Below are 12,954 nucleotides of genomic sequence, written 5' to 3' on the forward strand. Positions count from 1 at the left end.
AAGAGGCAGGTGGTCGAATCAAGATTATCCAGCTTTGGTATTCAGTACCCTGACCTTTGATAAGGCTGGCTGTGGGCTGCTGAACAAAACTGTGGGCTGGCACTTATTCTTTTACAACTTAAACACTGCCTAGGATAGAGGTGTACTTTAAACAGGTTTAGTAACCTTTTTTTAGTTTTAATGCGCACGTAGGAAAATATTCTTTTTGTCTCATAGAAAATTGGCTACTTTGACATGAAGACATTCTATAAACACTAAAGGATGGAATGCATAAAGGCATTGGCCAAGTAAAGTTTTGGCAAACCAGTCCTGGCAGTGAACTGCACTTTTTTAGATGGATGCTTATGCCTACATGCATGTGATCATGTAAAATGATGTCCCTCAAACCGCAAGAAAGCCAATGGCTGGACTGCTGCTCCCTGCTGCATGCTCTTTGTGAAAAGAAGCAAAATAAGAATTTCAGTTGAAAAGACCAATGACTGAAGAGGCCTGACCCAAAACTCATCTATGCATGTTTTTATGCGAATATATTTTATTTATTCATATGAGATGGGTGAGACGTCTAAAGCAGTCGATAGGTCAGACCTAAAAAGTGAAGCTGACTGAAAATTCCCCTTGGATGCATATTTGTGATTTAGGCAGCAGCTATTGTTTCAAATTACAAAATTTTATTTTCCAGTTTTCAGAACCCCTGCCAGATGTCAATTGATAGCTCATTTTTCACAATTCTTTTAAAACATTAATCAGAGCTGTCTTGAGATGGAAATGAGATGTCTGATGATTAAATGGGCAGGCGCAGGCAACTGAAGAAGATTGAAAGGATTTGCATATCATTTTTAATCTTCTGCACTAGATGAAAAATGTAATCACTGCATACTTGTATCAAAAGTATGTGAATTTATGTAAGCACGTTTGACTATGTTATATAATATGCGATATGTGAATATAAATAAACATTATTAACATGATGATGAGGCGGCAAAGGGCAAGAAATCATTCTCAGCAGTAGCAAAGTACATATGAAAATGTTCAGAAGAATTATCTATTTTCAAGTGAAAAATTACAAAATTGCTTAGGTGATTAAGAATGCCCTTCAGTGATGCATCGATATTCAAATAAAATTTATTTTCATTAAATTTCCATCTTCTGAAATTCACAATATAATTTTTTGTCAGCTGAAACTTTACTAAAATGTGATGCATTTAATAAGAGAGGAGCTGTGCTTGAGGGGGAAAGAAATCTAGCATCAACTGAGAAAATAATCTTTTGATGCGCATACAAAGCGCTTCAGTGCCTCGTCATGGTTGTAAGCGCTATATAAATCCAACTGCAATACAATATGATTACTGTGTACTTCACATGTATATAGTCTACTGATGAGAAGTTGTGTATGCATAGGTATGCAAATACATCCCCAAGTGAGGCACACCTTTGATTGTCATACAATGAGTTCAAAAGGTAGTGATTCAAATGTTATTTATTTTTTTCTCCTGAAATCTTCAAATAAATGTATTCGATGATATTAATTGCATATCATTCGATGATCAGGTAATCCATTAACCCCTTCCACGCTGATGACGAGCTGGGCTCGTCATGAGGTAGCCTCCTCGCACGCTGATGACGAGCCCAGCTCGTCACGTAAAGTGCGCTTTTAAAATTCTCAGCGTACGAGCGGAATTCCGCCCGCACGCATGCGGTTAATGGTAGAAACATGAACGCGTACTTCTCCAATGCATTTCAGGCGGAGCCCTTTGTCACGGAGTGTTCATGTCGGCGGTAGCGAGGCGCGCTACTCCGGGAATGCGAAAAAGCGCGGAGTATCATCGAATACATTTATTTGAAGATTTCAGGAGAAAAAATAAATAACATTTGAATCACTACCTTTTCAACTCATTGTATGACAATCAAAGGTGTGCCTCACTTGGGGATGTATTTGCATACCTATGCATACACAACTTCTCTTCATATTTAACTGGCGTTTTGACGGAAACTCCACCCATGAGAGCACCCAAAACTAAGTAGCTTTTCATTAACTTTCATATACCTCGCAGTGCACCACCCATTTCTTCTTATAGTCTACTGATGCCATCATTTTTTCATATAGAAAATCAGATATGACCAATGAAAAATCCACGAATAATTTGAGTTTTTCCTTTTAGTGATCGTATAATCATTATGCAATGAAGATTCAGGGCTACCAAGCTACTCACAGACGACCCAAGCATTATGTGGTATAAGAAAGAGAGACAGAGACAGAGACAGAGAGAGAGAGAAAGAGCTCTTTTGTATGTGAGTCATTTCATCTGTTGCATAACGAAGCAGAGTTTATTTAGCTAGTCGCACGCTTGGCAAATGGCTTCCCATTGGCTCTCCATGTGGGAACCACGCTGCTCTTGCAGCAGTGTGTGACGGGAAACAGCAGGGACTTGATTTGAAAGCTGAAAGAAGCTGCAGTGGACCCACAGGCATGGATGGTGCTTTTATGTGCTTTATGAGGACGATAATGAAATTTTCAGTTTTAAAATGTTGGTTGCTGCGATGCTCTCACGTGTATAGACATTGTTGCATCTTTTCAGGTTTCATGCTACTGCACATTCAATACGTATTGGAAAATATTTTTTAAATAGTAGCACTGGGCAGTATTTTCTATGTATGTCATATGTATACCACAGGCCTTTGAAATGAAAATTAGGGCTCCCGGTTTTATGGTATTTATTTTTTTATATTTCCATCTGTATTTATCAATATTTATTTTTTGTTAACTTTATCTGTAGTTAACCATATTTATTTTGGGTTTTGTGGAAAAACGAAGCTGAAATTAGTATATTTCCATATTTAACTGGTAAATGTGCACTCATGCTTGAATGCCATCTAGGTTTCAATGCTGTAAGCACCCGCAAGAGATAAATCAATGTACTTATAAGAAAATATGCAAATTTCAGTACCAACCATGGTCATATCTACTTCGTTAAAGCCTCTTTACTAAAAGTCCTTTCTTTTTTAGCCCCCTTACAATCAATCTACGCAGCTATTGGCCTGGCAGTCATGGTAGACAGTATTTAGAATTACTCAAAAAGAAACCCAATTTCCGTTTTTATCCTTATTTTAAAATAAATAAAGACTAGAAAATAAATGTTTTCTGTCTGTATTTATTTGTAAAAATCAGTAAAAACGGAAAACAGGGAGCCTTAATTATAATTCTGCGAATCATGTTTTCCTAAGGCAATAAACGTAACTTACTGACGTTTGATCTGTAAGATGGGCACCTCTAAATATCTTACATTGCCAAACATTTTACCTCCTGTCCATGGGCCGATTCACAGGCGCTTTGACAAGTGCGGGAAGTATTTCTACAAGCCTACTTTTTTACCTACTCTTAGATGCCTTTGCAAATCGGGGTCAAATGTCCAACTCTCTATTAGTAGAAGTGGAAAGAGGACACACTCCTATTTATTTGTACTGGTTTATATGAACATTCTCTGACTATTTAGCATGACTGGTTTTAACATACCTATATTCAGAATCATGAGGCACAACCCTTCCACAAAGAAGTGACACATCATATCAATCTTAAAAGTACTGCAATAGAGTTTGTTTATTAAAATATCACTGCGGAAACACTCTTCTAGAGAGTTTTGTGAGGATGGGAGTTTGAAATGTAACACAAACATCCCCAAATTGCACCATAGACAAATACTAAGGCTGTAGCGGGGTTTCTACTGTGTGATCACGTTTTTTTAATTTGACCCACAAAAATTTGGATGCAGAATATCGACTACCCCTATACCATGAAGGTCAGTATAAATAGTTAAGTAGAGATGTACCAGTCCCAACTCCACATGTACTGTGACACTATAGACCTACAACTGTGTTTCAGCATGTGCCAATTATACACACCTGCCAAGCTCAAGGCGGAACAAAATGTAAGTGCGCAACTGAGTGCACAGCCTGATAATTGCACAACTATCGCCATAACCTCGCATTTTTCAAGACTAAAAGATAACAGGGGTGAATCAAATAGATTTGAAATGAGTATTTTTGTCACAGTTTTTTGCACAATCTCTTATATATTGCAATTAGCAATTCACTATGTGCCAGTGATTGGGCTGTTTTTATATTTCAAATATGGAGTATTGTGCCGCTTAGCTGCATAAGTCTCTCAGTAGACATGCCATACTTTGTAACAGCACTTGTACTGGACCAATTTTTTATTTCTGTAAAATGCAATATTCGTTAACATTTTAACCTATATATGCGTGTATTTATTGTATATTTTAATGTATTTTATTGTTTAATAAACCTTTATCACAATAAACATAAATTGATGATGGTTGGGCAGTTTCAGAAACCATAGTAAATATGTGGAAATTAATTCAGTTTCTGATAAAAATACTGGACTGCAGAGTTGAGAAGGAGAACCATTACACCTTATTAGACAGGCTGTTACTTTTACCGTTCGTCTAGAGATTTTTTTTTTAAAGGCTAGAATTTTGATTGGTTACGTTTTTTCTGACATTTGTATTTTGTTATTAAACTTTTCATAACAGCGAATAGTACAGTTACCTAAGAGAAAAAAAACGAACTCTGTGTTAGTGTTGACATGGCTGCTAGTTTGGCATCCAGTGAAGTCATTGAAACACGTGTCAATCAAATGTAATTTATTTAGAATTGTATCACTGTGACTAAGTTAAGAGAAAATTATCTTGGAACGGATGGAGTATTTTGAGTGGGGCAGTAGTTTAGATGAAGTGGGAAGAGTATGTGAATATGATAGGAGAAGGGCCGGCCTGGTGATGGAGTCTGAGTCACTTTGAAAATGGGGTGCCGTGCGGATGGGACTATGATAGTACCAGCAGGTATGCATCAATTGTCTTGGTATGTGGGAGCAATGTAGGCAGGGCAGCTTGGACTGCGGAAATGGGACCAAGGAAATGGAGCATTGCTTCTGGTGAGAGGTCCTCCAGCTGGAGTCATGCGGGGGTACTAAGAAGTCTGCCCGGGTGCTAAGGCACGATTCAACTGCTGAGGGCATGCCACACCCCTTGACCTCACAGGCTAGTACCCCTACAGTCCACCTCAGAAAACCCCTAACTATCATATAGCAGGAAACTAGAAATGGGAGGCAAAAGAGGGGATGAAGCAAGGGGCCAAAATGGTGGCCGTGACCTTGGGTGTCTACCAACCCTGGCTACGGCTAGGCGCATTACTTGGGTGCATGATTGTAAACTACCATGGAGGGGGAGCACTGGTCGGAACAGGTCTGGACTAACCCTGAGCGTAGTTCGCGTAGTAGCACTACGCGTAGCTACACAAAGTGTACTTCGCACTACACGAGCTACGCGTAGCACTACGCGAACTGCGTAGTGCGGTAGGGAAATGCTGTTCGCAATGATTGCACAGTGCCGGATGCTTGCCGCACTGTGCAATCATTGCAAACAGCATCTTGCACAGTGTAAGCGGTCATTTTCTGCCGCTCTAGTAGATTTTTACTCGAGCTGCAGCTTTCTTAACGCGGACTGGTAGTTTCTCATCGCGAGCGGTCGCGAGCATATGCGACCACTCTCAATAAGAAACCTGTCCTCCCTGCCTTGAGATCTTGCCGGGAGGTTTATTTTCCACTCTAGCGGTTGGCAACTTGATGTTGCTGATTGCGAACGAGGAAAAAGTCTCGCCGGGATGTCATTTTACTAGCTCACGGTCCCCAACTTGATGTTGAGGACCGCGAGCAAGCAAAAATGCCCACTACGCTTCACGTTTTTGCACAGTGCTACGTGCAATTCGCGTAGTTGCGCAAACTACACAAGCGTAGCATAGTCCTACGCCCAGGCCTAGACTGTACACATGTGATTGAATGAACTGAGGTACCGGAAGTAAGTGGTACCCCTTCCAAATAAAAACATATGGGATATTCATGGCCATATCCTCCTTGCAAAATAGTTTGCTAAAACTTCCTTTCCACTTTGGTGAAAGTCATTCATTTACATTTTCACTGCAGTTAAAAAAGAAATGACGTTACACTTGAACTTAGAGTCAAAAATAAAACATAAAGGAAGTCAAAATATACTGGAACGTGCATTTTAGTTCAGTGGTACTGTGTAAGCAATTATGAAACGATACAGCAAGTGGCGTCTGTACTAGAAGTCCAGGAAGAGAAATAAATACAGGGTATATTCGATATCTGAGAGGTGAAGCTTTGTCATTTTTGTGTCTTGAAGATGCAGTGATCAAAGCATGAAAGGCATGTAACATTGATTGCCTCAAGCAGGATTGTTTGCAATTTTGTCCTAAAGTGTGTCAAAAATGTAATATCTTACTCCTGAGTGAAAAGCATTAACATTGATTTGTCTTGCTTCCAAACGTTTTTTTACAGACATAATTGAGCTCGAAAGAAATGAGAATGTGAAACAAGCAATGGAAACGAGACAAATGCCTAAAGTGGAATATCGAGAAATCAAAATAGAGGATTACAGTAAGTTTTTTTTTTTTAATGGCTGTTTGCGGTAGAGGTTTTGAGAGGTAGTGCAAGCCAGTGGGAGAGGTGGCCTAGTGAGTACATGTAAAGCTTTTAGTCCTGTGGACCTGGGTTTCAATTACAGGTTTGTGGATTTGTTTTGTGTTATCTATGCACAATTTTTCCCAAATTATGTTTTTACGCAAAATACATTTTGCTGGTATGGTATCTCATACAATTTTTTTCTGTGAGGCTATAAATCGCAAAGAAAAGTCATATGATATACGGGCAGGAGACAATCGAAGAGAAAATGTTTTTTGTGAGACATTTACAACTACAACAAGTCTTCTACAGGGAAAAATCATGCAAACTTTACATTATACAAAATAGTCAAAAATTCACCAATTTCTCAAAATGCTAAATTTGGCAAGTAAGCACCATTACACTGGTGTTACGGAACATTTTACACAGGCCTAGTTGTTATGGCAGATCTGTCACATGGCAGAACATTGTGTACTTATGTCCACAATAGTACATTTAATTTTACCTAAATTTATACATAAATTGGAATTCTAATGAATAATAAATATGCAAAATGTGTAGTTCCAATGTGTAAATTCCTACTTGATTTGAACGATCAGATATCATCTACCAACGTTCTCAATTAAGGTATAGCCATCCCTTAAACCACAGGATGTAGCGAGAATATAATGTAATAGGAAAAACATACTCTTCGCATGTTTCCAATTGATTATGTATAAGAAATAATTTATATTCAGTTAAACACATATGAATGCCATTGCCCTCAGTGTGTACAGAGCAGCTCCTAACCTATAGAACTATAGATAAGTAGCACTGAAAACGTGAAAAGTGGGATTTTTTTCTCACAAATTGGCTCTAAGATAGCTCAAAAAGACAACTCAGGACCCCAACGTCAAAAACATCCCTGTGATTCACTTTTTACCCATCTATAATCTGATGGAATGTATGGTTCCCAAAATCAACGGCCACAGTTTTCAACTGCTGCACAGTGGAAGAGGAGCAATGGAGGAGCCATACAAAACATGACCTTTCCTCCCTGACCCAGATGTAAAAAATAATTCCGGGCCACCTGCCATCCACCACTACCATCCTCTGTACCTTTCTACCGTGCTGCCTCCCAAAACTGCTAGATCCAGCATAGCACTGATAAGCTCTCTGAGAACCCATCAGAGCAGCCTGGAATTCCTTTATAATGTAGCAAGTGTTAACATTTTTTTTGTTTCCTACTATTGATACTTTATTGCAGTGGTACTCACAATAATGGTTCTCAATGAGAACCAAAAAATACAAAAGCTTTTATAAAAATCAAATGGTGTAGAGCCCAGTATTCTGACTTATCTTACCTTCTTTTGCAGTTTTCGGTAATCACTTGAGTTGTGGTGAGAGAATGAGTATCTGAATGCATTGTGTCGCCTTATGCTGTTTGAAAATTGAATCACATCAAGGTCCAGATTTACAAAACGTTTACACAACGCAGCTCAGCAGCGAAAAAAACTGAGCTACGTTGCTTGAGAGGGAGGGAGAAGGACAGCACCATATCTACAGACATATGACACGCTCTTCCTCTTGCACACACTTTTGCACCATAGTGCAAGGATGTATGCATGAGTCTTGCATAGCTTTTATACTGGAAGGGTTCACTTCCAGTGCAAAATACTAAGCTGAGACTAATTTTAAAGCATTTCACATGTTGGATGTGTGCTGTAATGCCCATATGCAAAGTGGGAAGCGTTAGGAGAAAAAAAAGCATTTCTTCTTTTTAACGCCTACTTCGAAGCAGCATTATTTTTTGCTGCTAAAGCCTGTCTACTAAAGATAGTAGATAGGGGTTTGCATCAAAAAGCATAGGTGGATTCATGGGCATGCCCATGTACCACTCTACCTTGTCCCAGAGTAATGCAAAGCTGCTTTGTGTTACTTATAGTCTACAGAATAGTTCCGTAGGGTAGAGAATAATTCCTTCAGATAAACAGCGATTTACAGCTAGAAAACAATTCTGTAGTTAACTCAAACACACAACACAGCTTTTTAGATAAACATATATATTTATCTGTTATATATTTCTTTTTGTTAAAAACAGACTGTCATACTGTAAATATAAACAAGGTGAGTTATTAATTAGTGACTAATGTGACATGGGGTGATAAAAGTGAAAAAACTGTCAGCCAAAATATAGATACACAAATAACACAAAATGGTAAACAATATATATCAATCTCTGTCCAGGTATCCAGTTCCAGTAGCAACCCAAAACTTCAACTTTTTATGGTTACACTGTCTGAGGATATGAGTGAGTAATACGTCGACGTTTCGACCCAAGTGTCTGTATTATAGGGACATCACATAGGGTCTTCTTCAGGACAAACCGAAATACAGTGTGACAGCCGAGTAGTGGTAAAATGGACTCCTCCAGTCCTGGATGGAGTAAAAGGTAGTTGTCTTGTTAAGGCATCATAAACTACTTATCATGCCACTAAGATATCTTCATCATGTGTTAGGAGCTGGCGCTGACCCTTTCCCAAAGGGATATTGAATGAAGGTGCTTAAGGGGTCTCAAGGAGTAAGCAGCAGAAATGCACCGGGTCAGAAAAATTTCAAAGTTGAATTTCCTCATCCTCGCTAGGCAGACTTTATTCATGTCTTGGAAATCTCTTAAGAGCCCCTCCCTGCAGGGATGGAGGCTTGAATTACTAAAATGGGCTGAGTGTGAGAGAGCACTGTTAAAGCTGGAAACAGTGGGGTTAGCATAGTACTGAGCACACAGTGGCATGGGATTTGATCCTTCATAATTGACTGGACATTGATGATCAGGGGCAGTCATTACTTACTCCAGATGAGGACTCCCTCCATGAGTCGGTTATTCTGGGGCCTCGACAAGTTGGAGGCTTGGGCTCAGACTGATAGGACTGGGCAAAGATTGTTAGTGATGGGATGTGATGGGTTGAGCGGTCCACTCCTCATTCAGGTGATTGCCCAGTTTACTCTAAGCTTCCCAGTGGCAGTTTAGTGCAGTTTTTATTTATTGCTTGACTGTTTTATCTCACACACTCCCATCTTACAACTCTCTTCCTGTCTGTCCACTGCGCTGTATGAGTATCGTATGTTTGATATTCTATTAGTTTATTACTTTTCTTAAAGCATCAATGTTTCTGTGTTCTGCTCCATAGCTAGGTGTTGGTTGTTTTTTTACTCTCTCACAGTGAACTTTATTCATGCCAGATAATGCTCCGTGTCAATTGATGTATGCTATGTTTAAAAAATAATCTAATAAAAAAAATTCTACCAAAAAAACTAACGACCTTGGAATTAAGGAAAACATATAGTATTGAACCCAGTAATTCTTTTCCTGGCATTGTTTTCTAATCCCAGGACCGAAAACAAATGACGCTCAATAACTTGGATTTGGGGGGAGGGGAGGGGGGAGGTGGCGGCGGTGATACTGAACAGAAATGATAACTCCATCTCCTCATCTGATTAACACGCATCTCTTAATCTCTTAATGGGGCCTATACTGCGTTTCTCCAAGTGATATTCGCTCGGGGTCGGATCGGTAATATCACAGGTTACGGAGCCTGCTTCTGGTTTTTTTCCAATTCCATATTCAGTCAGCATCCATTGTGTTTGTCTCACAAGCACTAAATGGTTGCTTGTTTGTGCGCTTCACGTTGCTTCCTCGCTCTGCCTCGAAGGCCTCGAAGTCATTGAATCAGCAGGGTCCATGAGTTATTAATATTGCCTGTTTATTTTTACCCACTACTGTAAAGAGGCTGCCTCCAGCTGTCCCAGGGCTATTGATCCTATTTGCCGCCCATTAGCATTGCTCCTGCAGCAGTAATCTGCCAGTGTGACAGAGGATGTTTTTGCAACACTCTGCTTGAACCAAAATGTTAATTTGTTCTTAATTAGATCGCAAAGGAGGTTAATATGAATCTATCTTGAATGCCAGTGCTAAATAGGGCGTATTTGGTTATTTGTAAAATGAAATAAAATCCTTTTCCCTGTTTGCGGCATGATGGATCATTCCATTTAGAAGATGTCAATTACCAGTGGAGAAACTGACTAGGTCTTTAGCCTCTCTTTACTGGTGCTAATTTGGTTCTATGTCACAATATCCAATACATAAATATCGCCCTACAACAATTCAGAGTGCAAGATAATGATTTACACAGTATGTTAAGATGACTTTACATCGGAGAGCATTTATAACTATTCTCACTCCGCATCTATTACCTTGATGACATTGAGTGTGTCAATATCTTTCGGTTGATATGGTTCTTTTACACCTTAATTTGCTATTTAAAACATTAAAACATCACCGTTACCAATTTTGTAACGTTGCAACGCACCAACCTTAAATTTAGGATGATATGGATTATATAAATAAACAAATATATATCTAATATCTATATCTATGTATATATATATGTATAAATATATATCGAGAGATATATAGATATATATAGTTAGAACTGGGGTTCCTAGTTGGCAGAGGTATGCATCCTGTTCAAGGGGGAACCATCACTCTTGTCAGGATAGGCTAGATACAAACTAAAAGATAACCTGTGCTCACCCTCTGGTAGCTTGCCACAGAGCAGGCGTTTCTAAAGAGGCAATGTGTAAAGTAGTTGTACAACACACAGTAACACAATGCATACACCACAAAACAACCACACTGGTATTAAAAAATAGTCACCAATCCTTTCTTCCTCAGCCCTGGTTTCAGACTATCTGTGGTGGGTAATCAGCCCGTTGAGTGAGGTAAGGCTGTTACCTATTCAGATGCGTCAGCTCCCTCCCTTCCTGCACAGGAAGAGCCATCAGAATGCAGGTGAGTAATCAGACACTCCTAACCTTCCTGTGTTTATGCCTGTCTAGAGGAACAGCATAAAGTGCAGCTGTTATACACCCAAGATGTGTATTCGAGACAGGCAGCAGGCGCACAGAGCAGTAGAATCAGAAAAATGCCAACTTTCTAAAAGTGGCTTTTCTAACATATTACTGTTAAATCCAACGTTATCAGTAAAGAGGACTTATCATTACCATTCCAAAGGTATGAAACATGACTCAGCTACTCATTTCAAATCACACATTACAGCTTAAAAGTGTATTAAGGAATTCCCAATGTTAACCTATGAAAGGAGTAGGCCTCACAGTAAAACCCATTTTACAATGTTTATAGGAGAGAGCACGGGTAAGCAGTGTTAAAGTGCTCTGAAGGTGTGCTAAACACAACAGGAGTTCTTGCTGTCTTTTACAGGGAACCTGCTGAAAAGAATAACACCAAACCTGTCATGAAGACAGAATAAACTCTTTTGTCCTTTGGTGACAATCCAGTAGATTCTGAGATATCTGCATTACAAAAACATGTTTGGCCATCTCCGTATTTTGACTGTTAATGCGTGAATTAATCATGACACTAGATTAGACGAAAAATATTTAAAAAATATTGCAGTCGTATTGATGTCATGGAATTTGCGGTGCTTTAAGCAGTAATTTCTAATATTAGGCTCTACTTTTTAGTTTGATATCTGCACTTTAGAAGAGAGAGAGAGTGTGTAAGTGTGTGTTATTTACCACTATGGTGTAGTTGTATTTATTTAATTAAAACAGTAATTTGCCTTTCAGTTCACGACTGGTACATGTCATGCCATTCCTGTAATTAAATCAAAATGACTGAGAGAAACTTCAGCTCTAGGAAGCCCTAAAGATGCAATAAATAGTCCATTGTGAGCCGAAACTGAAGTGTATGCTTTTCTCTTCCGCAGAATTAACTTTGCAAATTATCAAGCCTGCAACCTTTGTAGACACAGCACACTATCCTCTGCTGCTCATTGTGTAAGTATGTAGCTATATATCATTCATTCTGTATCAGTCATTTAATATGCAATATTACAGGAGTATATAAGAAGTGTGCAATTCCTCAAACTTTCCATAGGTATTTTTCCACCTACCATGATTAGGATCATCAGATCCCTGTAATCATATGCATTTTCACAGTTCGACATGGAGAAAGTAGCACACAAATATGAGCAAAGTGTTTTTGTTCTCAAATGCAATAATACTTTATTCGGTTACACAGATAAATAGCCATAAAAGCACCATACAATTTCATGTTTTTTGTTCTCTTTATCACAAGTTGTTTGAGGGCAATGGCCAGAAAAAGAAGGCTTAAATTAGTAAATCTCAAGCTAACCTCCGAATGACAGATGTGATATCATTGAAATTGACAGCCAAGGTGTGAGCATTCAAAAGGTGCAGTATAGGTTTTTTCTTGCGTGGTAATTGGAAGAAAGTACATATTTCCTTCGAATGCCCTATCACCGTGTTTCGTGGAGCTAAAAATTGCCTTGGGTGAAATGTCAGGGACCTATGTTTTTTATTTATGCCTTGCTGAAGTAAATTAATTATGTGACCTACATTCGGCTTCCCAGGAGACTTTTTTCCTTTACTAAAACCATCAT

At 38.9% G+C, this 12,954-nt stretch overlaps 1 protein-coding gene across 4 annotated transcripts in view; it reads left to right on the forward strand.

Moving 5' to 3' along the window:
- DPP6 (dipeptidyl peptidase like 6) overlaps nt 1-12,954 on the forward strand; it is a 2,254,101-nt gene that overhangs the window by 2,139,133 nt on the left and 102,014 nt on the right. For all 4 annotated transcript variants that reach the window (XM_078663245.1, XM_078663244.1, XM_078663246.1 and 1 more), the window contains exons 18-19: nt 6,371-6,469; nt 12,259-12,328. In XM_078663245.1, coding sequence (XP_078519371.1) covers nt 6,371-6,469; nt 12,259-12,328 — 169 coding nt within the window. The remainder of the gene's footprint in view (nt 1-6,370; nt 6,470-12,258; nt 12,329-12,954) is intronic.

This window comes from Lissotriton helveticus, chromosome 10, assembly GCF_964261635.1.
Source record: "Lissotriton helveticus chromosome 10, aLisHel1.1, whole genome shotgun sequence".
NCBI lineage: Eukaryota > Metazoa > Chordata > Amphibia > Caudata > Salamandridae > Lissotriton > Lissotriton helveticus.